Source organism: Drosophila obscura, unplaced genomic scaffold (genome assembly GCF_018151105.1).
Source record: "Drosophila obscura isolate BZ-5 IFL unplaced genomic scaffold, ASM1815110v1 contig_208, whole genome shotgun sequence".
Lineage (NCBI taxonomy): Eukaryota > Metazoa > Arthropoda > Insecta > Diptera > Drosophilidae > Drosophila > Drosophila obscura.
In genome coordinates this window covers 2,577,721-2,596,903 of record NW_024542799.1, presented here as the reverse complement: position 1 = coordinate 2,596,903, position 19,183 = coordinate 2,577,721, and the positions used below count along the sequence as shown (strand labels likewise).

Here is a 19,183-nt window from a genome sequence, read left to right as displayed (position 1 = left end):
ATTGCTCTTCAACTTTTAGTTGCTTAGTTTTCAGAACTTTCACTTATCCCCTTTATCCTGATTATCTACTTATATCTGCTCTATGCCTGTTTTACACACGCACACACACACACACAAGGAAGTATCTGCTTTTATGTGGTGCCAATGCCTAAACCTTTTAACGGCAAATGATTTATGAAGTGAGCAAAAAAACGAAAGCAGCTTCTGCTACGGGGCCAACGAACGAACGAGCGAACGGCCACCTAAGCAAAACATGCAACACAATTTGCTTTTATTGAAGGCAACAATGCCTTACACCACACCACAACACCACAACACACACACACAAAGGACACGGGGGGACACGGGTGAGACTTTTTTTTTTCGGGCTGGCTCTGGCCCGAGAGTAAGCAAATCCGGGGGAAACAATGCTCAACGTAGGCGATAACAAGCCCAATCATTATGGCTATGACAATGCGGCAAAGAAGATGGATCCAGTCCGAAGTCGAGCGAACCAAAGCGAAACCCACTTGAGCGAGCAGCCGCTGCTGCCGTCGCACTTGATGGTCCTGTAACCTACTGGCCCCAGAGTCCTATGTTTCCTGTGTGTGTGTGTGTGTGTAAGTGTGTGGGTCCTGTGACACATATGAGAGTTGCCTGAGTGTGACATGATATGCGAGCACTTTGTAAAATGGGAAAAATGAAGCACGAGGCACGAAGCACGAAAGGAGGAGCTGAAGGAGCAGCAGCTGGAGTAGCAGCTGGAGCAGCAGGACGAACGGCTCTAGCGAGTGTCTAACAATGTTGGCCCAGGATATGGATATGGATATTCAGGATTTACGCTCATACAGAGAGAGAGGGATGCCTTTTGCCACTCATCTTACATAACTTTGTATGCTTCATGTCCTTTCGCTTCGAGTGTTAAGCGACATTTTTCTATTTACCAGTAACACACGCACACACGCGCACACAGCCATACACCGAATGGTGGCCATTTTTATAGCTTCGCTTGGCTCCTGCGTTGGCCAGCAAAAGGGTCTCTGTTCCCGTCCTTCGTTGCTTGCGCATATCAGATGGCAACGAAAGGAGTGGAGTACCCCATAAATCCATTATTCCCATGATTTGTTATTCAATATTTTGTAAGTAGATTAACTTGCGGCACTGCCACATTTGTTTGCCACACAGCAGCAGGAGCAGCAGCAGCAGCGTCGTCGTCGTTGTCGTCGAAAGGCGATTGTCAGCGTGTGGTCTGCCCCAAAGCGAAATGTGCGAATTAAGCAGAGGATCCAACAGCAGACCATTCCTCGCCCCGAAAAAGAAGGGACGAAAACATAATTTACCAATCTATTTATCATATTTTCGCCTTGGACGGGGTCAACCAATGGCTGAGTGACCACTTAAATCACCACAAGAATAGACATTCGAATTGAATTTATGACACCAGCATAAAGTTGTTCTCTTCTGTGTGTCTGAGTGTCTGTGTGTGCGTGTGCCCCAAGGATATGCCATTTATAGCTCCAGACCCTCTATCCCACTCCCACTGTCACTGCCTCTTTCTCTCTTTCTCTCTTTCTCTCTCTCTCTCTGTTTCTTATGGCCACTCGACAATTTATGACCTCTTAAGTCAGCTGCTGGTCCAAATGCTGACCGAATAGTGGGGGCAGCTGGCTGGCAGCTGGCAGCGGGGGTGTCGGCACCAGAAAAATCTCTTTAATCCACTTGCATTAGACTTGATTGAGAAGTTTCCTTAGCCATGCTAGATTGCATTTGTTTCGTGCTCTGGCGGTGCCTATAAATAAAACTCTACTAAAATCTCAATCTAAGCGAAATTTGTTCAAGTTTCTGTAGGTGCTCAAGAGCGACTGTAAAAGTAATCTATACCCATAAGAAAATACCTAATATACAGCTCTTATATAGTTATTTTCCAATTTGGTCTTCAATTGAACATCTGCCATTGAAATTTCTAACAGACTTTAAGCTAAAGTAGACTTCTGAGTAGCATTTCCACTAAGAATCTTTCCTTAACTCCATCCATCCCAAATATCTTCAATCTTTAATGCTTTTTTATTTGTTCTTTCTCAAGCGTATCCCCTAAAAATATGCCACAAAAACTGCATTTAAAACTTTAATTTGTGGCTACCATTTCTTAGTTTCTTTCTTGATTTCTTGACCAAAAGCACTCACCTCAATGCGATTATCATCCAGTTCCAGTTCACTCAAGCTCCACAGCTCTGCAAAGACCGTGTCGCCAATAAAGTTCAGATTATTACGCGTCAGCTTCAGGACATTGAGGTTGCCCAAGCCGCGAAAGATTTCGCTCGTGAGCACATTGATTTGATTGTGGGCCAAATTCAGGTAAGTGAGACGCGCCATGTCCGCGAAGAGACCCTCGTGGAGGGTGCTTATGTTGTTGTTGTTGAGAAAGAGACGCTCGCAGAGCGGCAGATTGCGGAAGGCATAGCGATCCATCTCGAAGATCTGATTGTGCTCCAGATTGAGTTCACGCAGGCGGATGTGATTGGCAAAGGCGTCCTGATCGAGGGCCATAATGTGATTGTTGTTCAGGATAATTCTCTCGAGGAAGGGCAGATTGGCAAAGGCATAGCTCTTCACGATCTCCACCTGGGAGTACTCAATGACGATGCTGCTCAGGTTCTTCAGCGGCTCAATGATCATTGTGGGAATGTAGTCGAGTCGCGCGTTGTTCTGAATCACAAACTTCAGTTCCCGCAGCCGCTTCTGCTGGTAGAATCGCGTCCATGTGGTGTCATTCTGATGCAGTCCCTCGGAGAACACCCAACACTCGGCCTTCTGCACCGGCACATGGTTCTCGTCGGGCGTGCAGTAGCACATCAGCTTCATGTCCCGCCTGCGCGTGCAGAAACCGGTGGAGTCCATGGGTCCAGTGTAGCCAGTGCTGCCGCCCGGCAGTGAGGAGCTGCTGGTGAAGACATAGCCAGAACCAGAGCTTGCGGCTGTCAACGAGGAGGAGGAGGCACCCACTGAGGATGAGCCGCCATAGTAGGCGCCATTAGTGCTGGTTGAGGCTGCCACGGAGCCGCTGCTGCTACTGCTACCTCCCTGCTGACGACTGCGATTGCGGCGTCCCTCCTTGTCACTGGAACGCGCCTCGGTTGGCGGCGCCATCAGGCAACAGCACAGCAACAGCAGCAGCAGCACTGAAGCCGCTGAGGCCGCCATTTTATGGCGCTGATGATGCGGCAACATTTCGTTGCGGGCTTCAATGGGTGGGGTGGCGCTTCTGGAATGGTACAAACAATACGGAATGACTTGGTCAATAAAATTTGTTTATCTGTCGTTTGGGTGCTGCTGTCATAAAACGGGCCAGGACAGGCAGAAGGTGGAAATTACACCCAAAAAAAAAAAGGAATTCGATTTTCATGGTCTTGCGCGGAAATGGTTTTGATTTGATGATACCCCAAAGGCAGGAGACTGAAAACCATCTGCTGGCTCCCCAACTCCCCCTTGCTGCGCCTTTCTTAACCTTTCTTGTGGCACATTTAAATGGCAATCACAGAAGTTGCCTCTCATTGTCGCTTGAAAAGTGTTCAAGTGCTGCTGCTGCTGCTGCCTTTCGTTGCCCATAAAAATGCTAATTAATGTTGTTAACTTTTTCACTTTTTGCCTCATATTTCAGTTGGGAATTCCGCGGTGAATTTCTCATTCCTTACGCCTGCCTGTCTTCCTCTCTTCCCCTTCATTTTCTCTTTTCTCACACTTTTCCCCCTAAATGAAAATTGGCCTCTTTCTGCTGCCTACTGTTGGCTTCATTTGACGCTCGACTGCTGCTGCTGCTGGTGCTGCCGCTTTCAACCCCTGCCTGCCACAGATTCGGCTGCTCTGCTCTGCTGCTGCTGTTCTCCATTTTACCCCCATAAACAAATTTATCGAGCTCATAAATAACTGCAACACTGTCGCTGATTGTTCGCTCAATGGCAAACGGCTTCATTTCGAATGGGGGAATCCCTGTCTGTGTCCCCTTGCCTTCTTTTTGCATTTCAAGTGTCATTGGGCAAAGTGCTCTTTAATTATGCTCGTATTTTTTAATAAATTAATAAGTCACATTGTGACATTGGGCATATTTTTAGTGTCTAATTTTGCTGCTGCTGCTGCTCCACCTCCTTCTGTTCCTCCTTCTCCATCTTCTTCATGGCATAATGAAGTGTAAATAAGTTATTGTCGGATGTCAAGTGAGTTATCCTCGTTATCGGCAGTCAGTGAGGAGAGCCAGTGATTTGCATAAAATATTGTCGCAATATCCAGAAATCGAGGCAGCAGGAAAGGCAGGGAATGGGGCAGAGAGAGAGAGAGAGAGAGAGAGGCAAAAAGTGTGGCAAAGAGGCAGGGCAACTTCCTGCTTCTGTTGAGGATTAGTTGGATGCCGAGAGGAGAAGCCGAAAGTCATTTGAGTTATTGACTCTCGTTGCCGTTGCCGTTGCCGTGCCTTGCCTTGCCTTGCGCCATGCTTCATTACATTGATTTCGATTATAAATTTTAAATAAAACGATGATAAGTGCTTTTGCGGATGCTTATTCAGGATTATCTGTCATCCTGGCTCCGCTGCCCCCGCTCCCACCCCCCGCTGGCACTTGTTCTTCTCTTTCCCTCTGATCTCTTTGGTCCATAGGGGCGAGGGCAAAGTTCATGGGGCTCAAGCAGCATTAGAAGTGGCATCACACCGCAGGATTAAGTACTCAAAATATACATGAAAACTTTTTGGGGCAGACAGCAGCAGAGAGCATGAAGCATGAAGCAGCAGCAGACAGCAGCAGCAGCAGCAGCATCTGAAGATGACTCCTTGATGACTCCAATTTAAATATCAAAGCGAAAGTCAAAACTAAAATGTCCTGACGCACGCACACGGATACACACACCCACACGCACACTCACATACATGGAGAGAGAGAGAGAGAGAGAGAGAGAGGACCACAGGAGCCACAGGATATGCGGCAACACTAAAGGCACTGAGAGCCTTATAGCTCTTGAGAGATATTTGAAATATTCTTGGAATTTTTGAGTGTGTCTTCAAGCAGCAAATCAAAAAATACAACTCTGCCCCAACCATACGCCCCCACTGAATGAGTGTGTGTGTGTGTGTGTGTGCGTATGTGTAATTAGATTCTCAACGCACTCAAAATGAAAAAGAGAGAGAAAGAGAGAGATGGTGAGAGGGAGCTAGGGCGGAGGATTTACATCTTTATTCATTGGCACACATATGATGCAGGCGGCAAACGCGTCCTCGCTGACAGCCAATTACTCAAAAAGAGACCATGGCATCAAGAGAGAGAGAGGGAACGAGTGAGAAAGGAGCCAAAGAAAGAGACAGATAGAGTGAGTGTGTGTGTGTGTGTGTGTCTGTCTTCTACAAGCAAATGAAAAATCAATTTGTTGATTATGCATAAATCATAAGATTTATGCGATTCCAACGCGCTCTATATATCTCTCCTCTATGTATCCCCCTCTTTATCACCCTCGCTCTCTCTCTGCCTTTCAGCCTCTCTTCTCATAACTCATTTATCAAGCGACAGACACAACTTTGCTCCTCCTGCTGCTTCTTTCCTTTTCACTCATGTCACAAAATCACAAAAACAGAAAGCGACGAAGCGGAACAGCAATCGAGAAAGACATACAATCTTCTATACCTTCCCTAACACCCTCCCTGCCACCCCCTGCATTCGACCAGAAGGGAGCAGCCAAGAGACATCCATCTCCTGATGAACTTCTACTATATAAAACACCAAATCGTAACTAAGAGATTGCCAGGATGTCTAGACTGGAGTCTGTTCTTCCATTCTGCAGAATAGAGCAAGAGTATTGCTTGCCGGGAGAAATAAAGTGCTCAGAATTGATCTAGCTGCAGCTTAGGAGGTCTTTCAGGGCGCAAACAAAGGCTGTGGTCAACATTCCAGTGCACACCAAGACCAACCTTGGAGACACAAACAATTAACAGGAAAGTGATTGCCTCAGAAGGAATTTTTGGAAAGGAAGAAGCAGCACCGGGAGAGTAGCAACAAAGGAACATAGGAATAGTAAGACAGAAAACCCGAAGCTATTGGTTACCCTTGAATCGATCGTTGTTGCTGCTCCCACGAAAAAGAAGATCAAACAGGTTGCAATTAATTAGTTTCTTGATTAATTAATTAATTAATTGCTAGCCAAAGGAAGGTATGAATGTTCATAACGGCAGTATAAACATTTTGACTTTGTGTTTGTTCTCCGACTTGTTCACTTTTCTGCTGATTAAAAGAACAAAATCAGGGGTCAGAAATCCCTTTAATTTCTTGGAATTTAACCATCCGATTAAAGTAATTGTACCCTTCCGCCCTCCACACCACCTTCAAGGACTACACCAAGTACATAACCGGCAACATCATTAAGCAACACCAACAACAAGGACCAGTAGGAGCTACAACAACCGTGTGGTGAGTCCTGCAGGGCGGGTCTGGCCCTGGATATCGGCCTGGTTTTCCACCCCCTCCCCACTCTGCGCACTACCGCTCGTAATTCTGAAGGAAAATTGCAACAAGAAGCAATTTGTCTTGTTGTTTATAATTTCGATTAAACTTTCGAAGCGAGAAACGCACACACAGGACTCAAACAGGACTCGGGGCAGGTCCTGTGGAGCGTCGCATATGTTTCAAGTGTGTATCTGTGTGTTTGAGTATCTTTAAGTGTGTCTGTGTGTGTGCGTGCAAACAATGGGGCCAGCTAAAGGGGGTGCTTAGGGGGAGAGGGAGGCCCCCAAAAGGGAAGCGTGTGAAAGTGTGACAGAAACTGTTGACAAGGCGGACAAAGTGGAACGGCAGAGAGTGAGCGGGAAGCGGGGAGTAGCACGACCCAGTAGGAAATTGGAGCAAAGCCGCAGCCAGTCGACGGCTGACAGCCCCACTACGACGGCAACGGCGACTCCCAATGGCGGCCAGGCCAGGCCACGCAAGCAATTTTCCAGGGATATCCACAGACACTGGAACACACACACACACACACACACGCTCAGTTGCAGATGCAGACACACACACAGATAGATATATAGATAATATTTGTTGTAATGGAAATTTCTTAGCTTTAAAAAGACGCTACAGGAGACTGCGCCTCGTGTATGGCCTGCCTTGGCATGCCCGACTGCCAACTGCCGTGAGGATGAAGAAACTTTGGCTTATCGACGCTTCCCGCTGTCTATGCAAGCAGCAGCAGCAGCAAGAGGAGGGAGCAGAAGTGCCACAGCACACAGAAGTGTGGCGGAGCGGTGCCACGTCAGTAGAAGGGCAGGGGCAGTGTCTCCGATCAAGACAATGAGGCAGAAACCCAGTGAAAATCTGCCACTGTTGCCTGCCTTCGCGTGGAAATTGTTTTCAATTTTCATTATTTGACAAATGGTGACACTTCCGCTGTGTGGCAGCAACAGCAGTCAGCAGCCAGCAGCCAGCAGCCAACATTCCAGCAGAGACGAGCATAGAACAAAGTTGCACCAGAGAGAGACTTTAGGAGGAGACTTTAACAATATGTCTGCCACATGTCTTCATGTCTCACTCTTCCTCTGGGAAGTCTCTAGCGAGTCTCACACTCTTCCTCGTTGGCAGTCTCTAGTGTGTCTCTCACTCTCTCTCTCTGGCAGGAGTGTCTCTGTGTCTCTTTCTGTCCGTCTGTGTGTCATGAGGTTGTGTCAACAATAAGTTTTTATGCCGGAAGAGACTCCATAGTTGTTTATGGCAGTAAACCATCATCATCAACATGCCTCACACACATATACATACATACATGCATACATACATATATATATATGCCTGTATATATCTGTGTACATCTGCAGGTTTATCCCCCTAACTATCATGTGAATATAACTTTAAGCTCTGACATGAACGCAGCTTCAGAGACGTGCCTGACTTTGACTGACGGACTTGGCCGGGTACTACTGCGTGAGAGGTGGTAAGCGGGTAGGGCAGCCCCATAAAAACTCCTCTCTCTGCTGGTCAAACTGCAGTTGCTGTCTGTGGGTGGCTCTCGGTGCCCCTACCCCCACCCCTGGAGGTCTCTTCTTCTGCCGACAAATGACGCAAAGCTAAAGCCAAAATGGCATACAAAACACAGCCATCAAACAGTTTTCTCTGTTGGCCAAGTTATGACGACTTCCGCACACGTTTTATTTGTATTTCAGGGATTTGTCTTTTGCGTCACACAATTGCTGTCAACAACAGAAGGAGTCTGTCGGGCAGTGGCAGTGGCAGTGGCAGGAGGAGTAGCAGCAGGAACAGGGAGGGATCCCTCCCTACTCCTTTCAATAATATATATTTATTGTCAGGCACATGTCACACTTCATAAATATTTCATAAATTGATTCACATTTTGTTCAACGAAAGTTTTCTTCGACTGTTTCCGACTGTCATTTGTTAACCCTTTTTGCTGGCTCTGCTTTCTGCCTTTTTTGCCGCCTTACTTTTCCTTATTGTTATTACTGTTATCATGCTAGGTAGGGGGCTGGCTTTTTGGGTATTGGCAGTCATTGCCAGCTGACACATATTGTCCTTATGGAGGGTACCTACCACCTCCTGCCTCTGCCTGCCAATCTGCCAGCACTCCACATGGAAAATATTATTCAGATTCTCACTCTCGTCGCACTTTCGAATACTTTTACTTTGAGTTTCCCTATTCGTTTTTTAGCTTTTAGCATACCTGTCACCTCCTCCGAAAATAAAATGAAAAACTAGTTGCCAGAAAACGTAAACTTTCCCTCTTTATCCCCCGTCTCTCTCCTTCCACTGTGTATTTCTGGGCGTCTCCTGCTGCCTGCGCTGCCACCCTAAAGTTGACACATATTTCTGCTGCTGCCTCCTTATGCCTGCCACGCCCCCCCTCTAGACAGACAACGCCCCACTGCACTTGATCTAGCTGCTGCAGCATTACTTTGGCTGTTTCGCCTGCCTACATCCTGCCAGCCCTGCCTCCTGCTTTCTTTTTATGCATTTCTTTTTATTCGCGATTTTTTGGCTTTAACTTTTTGCTGCCACAATTTGTTGGCCTCTTCCTGTCACAGCTCTCTCTCTCTCTGTAAGCCTTGGCAACTGCTTAATGCCCAAATTGGCAGCACCTGGCCCCCCTTCTGTCTGTCGTATGTCCTGCCAGATAAGTAGAAGAGTCGTCGCGCGTTTTTCTTATTCTGCTTTGACTTTCAAGCGAAGTAGAAGCGGAATTAATTTCGCTGTTGCAAGTTTGTGTGTTGCAACAACTTTGCAAAGTGAAAATTTGTCAAGCAGCGCTGCTTCCTCCAGGACTCTCTCGGACTTACGGGGAAGCCCATGCTCCTTCTCTGCTCACACTCTCGTCCGTCTGCTGTCTGGATATAATAAATTCTTTCAGTTTAGGCAAAAATGCTCCACGAAGACAAACAGACAAACACAAACAGAGAAAAAAAACAAACAAAAACATCGAGCAAACATAAATACAGACAGTTACCCATAGAAGAGGTCCTGGCGAAGGAGTAGAAGTAGGTGTAGGGGGAGCAGTAGAGGTGAGGCGCAAAGCAGTGTGAGAGTTTGTGTCTGTGACACAACTTTTAACTCACTTGCCAAAAATATTTTAGCAAATTTTTGAATAAAACATTGCCAAGATGCCATTTGACAGTGGGGAGTGGGAGGATGTTAGCCTCTACTTCTATCCGTTTTCTATATCCTATTAGCTCTCTCTCTCGCTCTACTCTCTACTGCACCTGTGTGCCGTATGTCATATTTTGGGCACTGCTTTTAGATGAGCAAAGATTTTCTCTCAGACAGACAGACTTAATTAGTTGAAATTCCTGGAGGGTAAGCCAGCCAGGACTACTCATGGAGCCACACACATGACTCTCTTGGTTCCTCTTCTGGGCTGAAGCATTTGCTTACCTTTCCTTTCGATTGAGTGCTGGGGGAAAAGGCCTCGTCACGTTCAGGGGCAGACCGCGTCGTCAATCTATTTGCTGACTAATGCAATGTCTCTGTGGCTCTCTCTGCAAAAGAAGGTGGAAAAACGAATTACTAGAAATACTATGGGGAAATGACTACAATTATTTTAATGTCATGTTTTGGTTCAAGTTACAGACGCAATACATAAAATATTCGTATAAGAAGGAGGAACATTTTTTCGATATATTATTTATTATGGAACCTCCTTCGGCATTTTCACTCTTCTTTAAATGTTAATGGAAATTATATGTTGAAATATTCATTAGATATACATACATATGTAAAGACATGGGCGGAACGTTCATTCCTTTTCAATACTAGACCTAATCCTAAAATACGGCCCTCTGTCCTCTGTGATTGCTTTAATTGTTTTAGTAATTGTGGCAACTGGCCTGGGCCAGGATTTCATGTTTTGGTTCAAGGTACAGACGCAATACAGAAAATATTTGTATAAGAAGGAGGAACATTTTTTCTATATATTATTTATGGAACTCTCTTCTTTCTTTTCACTTTTTAATTGTTAATGGAAATTATATGTTGAAATATCTATTAGATATATGTATACATATGTGTATATACTTGGGCGGAAGGTTCATTCCTTTTCAATTCCGGGCCTAATCCAAAAACCCTGCTCCCTCCCCCCCACCACTGTAATTGCGTTAATTTTCTAGTAATTGTGCCTCCTGGCCAGGGCCCTAGGGTTTCCCATTGTTGCCGCCACAGGACATGCGATAACAGAAACAGAAAAAAACGCAGAAAAACAGGAACAAAAAAATAGCATGAAATAAAAGGAAAAACTATTAACACGAAGAAGGTAGAAAGGGACACTGCCGCTTGGTGCCACATGCCACATATGTACATATGTGTGTGTGCGTGTGTGGAATGCGTGGGTCAGATGATGACTTGGGTGGGGCGTTTAGCCAGTAGGGTAGGCGTGTGGGCTGGCGCGTTATTCAAATAGTTTCTGTATCGTCAGGGTCTGCGATGATGACGACAATGACGACAGCGCTGCCCACTCTCTGATGGCAGCAATTCCCCTTTGGTGCCACGCCCCACTCCCGCACTCCAGCCGCACTCATGTGGGGAGGTCTAGTGTGTATGTGTGTGTGTGGCATGAAATAATTGCATTAGCTATGCCTAAGCAGAAGAGAACCATAAAAAAAGGCCACCGAGCAAGTGGACATTTCCCTTCCAAATTCTCCATATATTTTTTGCCCCTGCTTTTTAGTGGTTTAGTCGGGAGGGGGGTGTGGGGCTGCTGGATGCGGGGCAGCGCCTGTTTACTGCAATTATAATCGTTTCCGAACATTCTTTGACCATTTCTCGGCTCATTCCCCGCATTCCCCGCTTTCCCAAGTGTCTACTTGGGTCGGTGTGGACGTTCGTTTCTTTCCACTCACTCCACCTCTCATTTAATGGTAATTACGCCCGCATTATATTCTGCAGCCAGCCAGTCTCTCACTCTCTCTCACTCCCTCTCTCTCTACCTCTCGTAAGCTTCATGTGTGGGTTTGAGGGTTACATTTTTTGTTATGTTATTTGAATACTCAGCGTCTGTCGATGCCTTTCCGCTGATTAAGCATTAAATAATTGCTGACTCGGACAAGAAAATGCCATTGTCTGGGTATTGATGTGGGGGAGCGGAAGAGAGAGAGATGGGATAGAGTGTGTTCCCTGTATCATTGGAATCTGAAATTTGATTGTCGGTGGAATGTCAAACAAAGTTCAAACGGCGGCTGCCACTGGCAACCGTCGACCGTCGACCGTCGACCGAAAACCCCAAATAGGGAAACCTCAGAAAAGCAATTCAACAAAAAAGCCACCAGAAAAATACAGAAAAATAGATAATCAGAAAATAATACAAATAACATTTCCATACATGTAAAACATGTGAAAAATTGACTTAAATGGTATTGATTGTTGGGCCGAAAGGTTAGCAAAGTGATTCAGAACCACTTTGATAGGATCTTCATGCGTTTGGCTTGGATTTGTATAGCTGTAAAAGGTAATCTGTATCTAAATCTATAAGTTAAGGCACAGAATTGATCACATAACAGACTTTTGGAGGCTTTAAGGATATATATCTATAAACTTCAGTACGAGCATCAGCAGAATTTGATATATTTCTTCGTGAAAACAATGGTATCTATGGCCTTTTCGTACTTTAAAAGTATCTATATCTACAGGCATATTGTAGCTTCCATTGCGTATAAAGTATAAAACATTTTTTTCTGCATTTTTAATTTTAATTTCCCCTTGTAAAAGGTTTTCCCCTACTCAAATTCCTCATACAACAAGACTCGCTTTTGAAATTGTTTAAAATCAATTTACTTAAACGTTCTTACACTCTCCCCCACTCTCCTTCTGCCACATTCCTGTCCCCACTCCCCCCTCCATCACATCTCTCAACAATTTGCATGTGGATAATCCTTGGAAAGACTCTTTCTGGAAATTGCTGCAACGTTTCTCCATTTCATGTGTGAGGCAATAAAAATTTAATATAATTACGCACAATTTCCAGTTGAAGTTTATGACAGAGACATGCACAAACACGTTAACAGAGAGAGAGAGGGAGAGTGAGTGAGAGAGGGGTAGTGCGGAGTGGGGCATCAGCAACATCACATGTATGGCAGGACCTCGACGTGACTTTTGACAGAGCCTTTTGGATCCTTTGGATCCCTGTGTTCTCTGTCGCTTTCTAGGGACTTTATAAGGCGCCGCCGCCTCTGCCACCGTCGCCCTTTAGACAAGACAAACATAAACACTTGTGCGTTCGGGAAGCAGCAAAGCTTTGCTGCTGCTGCTGCTGCTGTTGCGACAAATAAGCGACAGGCAGAACCCCTGAAGCTGCCTTCCCCGCTCTCCTTGGAGAAAAGTTTACAAGCAGCCAGGGTAGCCAAGTGTGTTGTGGCAGCCTCCACACACACACACATTCCCTTTACATGCAACACGGTATAGGGGAGAGGAGACACCGCTTGCCGCTTGTTGAGTGTGTGGGGAGGGGGCGTGCGCCCGGTAGTTAAATATTTGTTTCGCTTGTTTACCATTGAAGACCCCAAAAGCAAAGTTCTGCCACACAGATCCTACCTGATACCCTCCTGATAGCCTTGCCCCTTAACCTCTAACCAGTCACTACCCCTCCCCTCTTTCCACGGCAACCCCTCTACCTAGTATTCCCCTTCTAAAAGTCCTCTCCATGGACTTATACTCCTTCCCCATGCAGACTGTTCTCATTTGTCCGTGTGGCATGTTGTTATTTCTTCATATTGAGTGCCTGTGAATGATATAGGTGGAGGGTACTTCATAGGGGAATGCAGCAGAAATAAGTGGGAAAACATCATGAAGAAACGTGCAGAAAAAATAGCAGAAGATCGAGAAAAGAATTAGGAGTAAAAAATTCAAAAATTCCACCCAGACAATCTGTAACTTTAGCAGGAACTTTAGTTCCTGTCTGCCCTATATCTCCCTTCCCGTCCTGCCAACCACATGTCCTGCTCCTGATGCCCGGTGCTGCTGCTAATGTAATTAGGTAATAAAGCTGCTTGGCACCTGCTGTAACCACACTATCCCACCACTCTCCTTCTTTTTCTCTCGCTCCCATTTAACCGACTATAAAAACATTAGTGACAAAAATTAATTAGGCCAAAAACAGCAGCAGAACAGCAGAACAGCAGAACAAACACACGTTTCGAAGCGTATGGCCATGCTAAATGGGCATAATCAACTTCCGTTATTCCACCGCACCCATTGCCACGCCCCCCTACTCGTGGCACCCCCACTACCCCTTTCCAAGCCCTTTAGCCCACTGTGCTCTCATTTACAACAAATAAACAGGGATATAAAAACCATGAAACTGATTTTTCACGCCATTTTCATTTACATTTTTGCGGTTGTTTTTTGTTTTTGTTTTTGTTGTTGTTGGTGCCTCTCTTTTGCACTTTCTATGTCTGTGTGACGCTGTCTCTGTCCCGCTCTGTCCCGCTCTGTCCCGCTTGTGTGCCGCCACATCTGTTTATTTGCTCTGCCATGCCTTGCCCCAAGTGGTGGCAGCAGCGGCAGCAGTAGCGGCATCATGGAAACGCATGTGTAATTAAAATATAATAATAATTTCCCCGAATACCGCAACAAGCAAATAAACCAACAAAGAACGAAGGCAGAAGCAGAACAGAAAACAGGAGCAAAGGCAGAAGTAAGCGGGAGAAGGTGGAAGGTGGAGCAGCGAAAGCGAAATCAAAAGAAACCAGGGCATAAAAATACACCCACAAAATGTAGTGTTACAGTGGATATTCCGACCAAAGGATATCGTCTACTCAGAATACTATAAATAAATTTATAAAAAAAAGGTCCAGCCAACAGATCCGCAATATCCAAAAGGATAATTCTCTCTCTGCCTCGATCTTTTCATACCGAAGCATATACCCAGACTAGATCCGGGTGATATGTTTATATTCCCCATGCTTCTCCCCCCGTACAGGGTATCATAACAGTATACGCTTTATTTATGACGAAAGTTTCGAGTGGTGTGCCACCGGCACCCCTCTCTCCGTTGGCCATGAGATTGTCTCTCTGGTTGGAGGACCCGCGAGTGAGTCGGGCAGCAGCAGGAGGAGGAGTAGTGCCATCTGCTGCCGCTTCTGCTGCCTCTGCCTCTGCCTCTGCTGCCAATGATTATGATGATGGCAATCCTGCACGCACACAAAACGCCGAACAGGTGGAGCTGCCATTCGCCGTCCCTCCGCACCCTACCCCTACCCATTCCCCCTTCCACTGTATGTCCTTCACCTTTGCCTGTGATTCAGGCTACTCGTTCTTCGCCCTGCTTTTCTCCGTCTCGCTTTTTGTTTTGTGCACATTTGTTACGCTCAATAAATGAAAATGTTCATATAAATATTTCATATTTCTGGCTGCCGCCACTTCAGCATGTGCCACGCCTCCCCCCCACACACACACACACACACCGCGGCCCCCACTCGCAAAAACAGTTTCCGCCCATTAAATTGACATACGCGCATTCGTATTCGTATTCATTTCCCTTTTGGCGCTCTCCCTTTCCCCCACCCCAACCACTCTTTGGCAACGTTCTTCCACTCGAAAGCTCTCCCACGCTTTTCACGCGTTTCTCCTTCCTGTTCTGTTCTGTTCTGCTCTGTTTTTTTTTTTTATTGCTTTTCTCCTGTTTGCACAAGTTTTGTAATATTTTCGGTTTATGTTTACAGTTGGCAAACGCATTAAAATCACAGATTTACATTTTTTCATTCTGCCTCTCCCACTCCACTGTCTCTTGTCCAGCCTGTTGTCACCCTCTCTAAGCGCAGCTCTCAAGAAGTGCGTTCTGCCACCCCCTGTCTGTCCCATAGCCGATGCTTTCTACCTTTCCCCCTCCAGCTATTGCTGTTCTATCGAACCAGAGCTAGCTCTCTTCTCCTGTTCCACTTGATCCATATCAATCCCTTTCCATTCCGCCTATTCCCCAATGTCTAGCGATCTGCCTACGCATTCCTCCACCCTACTCCCCCGCTAAGCCATTCTCTTCGTGAATAATTTAGTGTTTTTGTTCTTGCTGTTATTGCCGATGTCGTCGCATTATTGAATCGGAATGGGGAGAGGAGGAGCACGAGAGGAGAGCGCAAAGCTTATTGTTTCAAATGTTTTCTTGGGGACACTTGAGAATGCAAACTGTTGATAGCACCCTCATCGTGAAGGAGGAGAAGGAGCCGGAGACGGAGCCGGAGGTGGGTGTGACAGGGCTTGTGTGCCGGCTTAGGCAGAGAGGCAGCGAAATTATTTTTTAATAAACACGACAACAACACACAAAACGGGACACGGACACACAAAAAGGGGGAACGGGACCCACCGCTCATCGCAGACACTCTCACCCGCATTGCGTGGCATGCGTCGTCGTCGCCGTGTTTCCTGTCCTGTCCTGTACTGTACCTTTGGCAAAAGTGGCAACAGCGTCGTCGTTGTCGTCGAGGGCAAAATAAATAAACCCACTTTAATATGCGCTCGTTATATTATTTTCTTTTCATTTTCTTGATTTTCATTTTCTCTCTGCAGAATCTCCGTCGTGTTACTTGCTCCCCGCCCCCCACCAACTCACCCACTCTAGCAGTCCTACCTACCACACGCTCACTCACTCTTCATGTTTTTCTTTCATTTTTTTTGCCCGTGTATTTTTTCATGTTTTGTTTGCTACTCCAAGGGCAGAAGCAGAGGCTGGGGCTGGGGCCCCTTCACTTGTTTGAAGTGGCACGCTCTATTTAAAGGCAAATTGTCTGTAGTCCTTTTTACAAATATTGCGAATACTTTTTTCCGCTCTCGCTGGCTCCCATCATTTCCCCTTTCCCTTTTTGCCCTCCTCCTCTCTTGTTTCCAGTGTCTTGCGTCTCTCTTTATCATTCTTTTGCATATTTTTCCGCTGCTTTCCGCTGCAGCGGTCCGAAAGTTGTTTCGGACTGCTGACTACTGATCCTCTCTCCGGGAAAGCCCCTCGCTCCACGCCCACCATCCTTCATCCTTCTTGAAGGGAGGGAAATCCTCTGCAGCGAAAAGACAAACTGGATGAAAAGTTGCAGCCCTGCCCCCGCGCGCGTCTAGACATCGTCGTGAAATTGGGTAATGCAAACACAACAACAGTCAAATAGCCGTCTAAAAATGCTTAAGCTCTCGAGGTCGAGTGGTGGGTGGTGGGTGGCTCGCAGTGGCTGTGGGTGGACTAATGGGGCTGTGATGAGCTAGGGGGAGGGGCAGTGGGAGTGCCCCTCAGGTTAAATAATCATTTTGAACCCCAGGTGCAGTGACCTGTACTACAATCGGCATTTGTGCTTTTTTATTGCACTACAAGAGACATAAACTAAGCAGTGCAGGCACAGTGGGGGTCAAGTGAATAGGAGCAGCCGTAACGGAATGGAAGTATAAGTGGTCGAGCGGGGGAGGTAGCTGCAAGAGATAACCCATTCATATCATTCAATCCTCAAGCGAAGAGAGCGAAAGCGTAATCTTAGATCTAGCCCTGTCTCTATTGATTGGGATGCGTGGAATAGAGACAAATGAAATGCATGTTCAGCGAGCAGCTTGAATCAAACAGGAAGAGAGCGACAGTTGGCTTCGAACGTCACAAAGAGCGAGATATCTTATTGCCGTTAGATCAGTGACCCCCCCCTCACAAGGAGAGGCTATCAGCGTGTGAGCAAATAAGCATACGCATATCCAGCGGAATCGACTAGAGCAAAGGAATGGTGAGGAGTGGCGAGGGGGTGCCTAGTTTCAATTACACACGCACTTGGCAAATGTCAAAGAAGTAGGAGAGAGTGAGAGAGAGAGATGGGAGAGTGGGAAAGGCTGAAGACACACGCACAAAGCTTATGGGACATATGGAAAAGCTGCCGCTCTCCCGCTTGTTCCACATTCCCTGCTCCTTTTGCAATTGTTGCGCCTTTTATTTGTTTGCTTTCTGCTTCTGTTGTTCCTGCGCTGCTGCTGCTGCTCCTGTCTCCCCCCTGCTTGTGTATGTGCCTTGTGTACGCTTCTGCTCTGCTCTTTCTGTTTGTTTGTTGCTTATTGTTCTTGTTGTTTCTGCTCTTGTTGTTATTGTTGTTGTTAGGACCGTCGTCATCGTTTCGTGTCATTGCCTTTGTTTGCTTTTGCAGCTCCAGCGCCCATGCCCAGCCGCTGCCGCTGTCCCACCTCTCCCGACCGTTCAGTGACTCCCACTCTCTCCGCTGCCTGCTTTTAACTGCTTGCACTCCCTCCCTCCTCCAGTTACTGCTTGCTGAGGCCTTGCACACTCTCTTCCTCACACTCTCTTCGTGATTATTTTCTTTTTATATTTTGTGCGTGGCATTCGCGTTACAGTTACGCACAGAAGGTGGTGGGACGGGGACAGGGACAGGGACACTGACACGGACACGGACACACGCATATGTCCCGCTCTAAGCCTCTCTCTTCACACCACACATCCCTCTGCCCCACGGAGCACTCGTTAAAGGTACAAATTTATTGTATCTTATTATTATTTTTTTATTGACAATACGTGACGCGTACACCAAAAACAACAACAGCAACGTAAGAGAAACAATGCAAAAAAAAGGACAATCGTTCGAGGGTACGAAAGGGGTTCAGCGGTGATGGTGAGGAGGAGGGTTGGGTAGGGTAGAAAGATCCTTTCAATGGCATAAAAAGATTTCCTTAAATCGATTTCGCTCCTCGCTTTCGCTTTTGTTATTTTATAATTTTCGATTGTTTTGTTTTGTTGCCTTTTGCTTTCACAGTACACTTTCCATCTCTATATATCACTCTCCCACTCTCACTCTCACTCTCTCTCTCACCACTCCTCCTGGTATCCCTTTCTCTTTTGTACACAACATATTCTTCTTTTCTGGGATACCCTGCAGTGTAGGGAGGTGTCAGTGGCATAAACATCATGAATTGTATGAATCTCGTAAACTACAAAAGATACAGCAGCCAAATATCGTTTAAATACTCCTCAAATATCTCTGAATATAACATCATTAAATCCAATTACAGGGTATCCCCCAGGTCGTCCCATAACACATAGCCCTATTATTGTTTGTTTTTTCGCTGACTTGACGCTTTTGTTCCTTCCCGGACTGTCTGCTGAGCCCGCATTTGAAGCGAATGACAGGAACTAGGACCTCAAAACAGAACCTGTAGCAGCAGCAGCAGGGGCAGGACATGCGTGGCCTTTGTTTTTTTTATGTGTGCCATTAAAATCAGCTTAGAAGTTCCTTGAGGGCTCCAGGCATCGCATCCGCTTTCCGCCATCGCTTTCAGCGACAAGCGTTAATCATCATTTACCGACCCGCAAATCGAAGATTACGGGGCTTCCCCCTGCCGCGCCACCACTAGCGAACAACAACAATTAACTTAATCAAATCCAAATCCATTTTCCCCACCGAAAATCAAGACATTGCACATGCCACAAGCACAACTTTCCCGCCCCAATCCCCCCACTACCCTCGCCAACGAACAACCATCGGAATAGACGGACGGACCCCTTTTGAAGTCCTTAAAGAGCAGAAAACAATTTGCTGTTACCTTTGTTGGGGAACCTTCTCCCCCACCCCCTTACACACATACACACGCACACACAGAGGGGAGGCAGGGAATTGGTCCTTGTTTTATCTACGAGGAAAAAGTTTTGCCTGCCTGATTTCCCACTTTCCACAACTCGCTCTATCGCACTCGGCCCTCGGAATGCCCGGGGCTAAGTTTTTCGTTTGCTTCAA

The 19,183-nt window shown here is 46.4% G+C and overlaps 1 protein-coding gene across 2 annotated transcripts in view; it reads right to left on the bottom strand.

The window, feature by feature from the left end:
- Nucleotides 1–19,183, bottom strand: part of LOC111064836 (connectin) — a 143,127-nt gene that overhangs the window by 17,765 nt on the left and 106,179 nt on the right. For both annotated transcript variants that reach the window (XM_041594061.1, XM_022352639.2), the window contains 2 exons: nt 9,876–9,979; nt 2,164–3,241 (listed from right to left, as the gene is read on the bottom strand). In XM_041594061.1, the coding sequence (XP_041449995.1) occupies nt 2,164–3,207 (1,044 nt within the window). In that variant the 5' untranslated portion in view covers nt 3,208–3,241; nt 9,876–9,979. The remainder of the gene's footprint in view (nt 1–2,163; nt 3,242–9,875; nt 9,980–19,183) is intronic.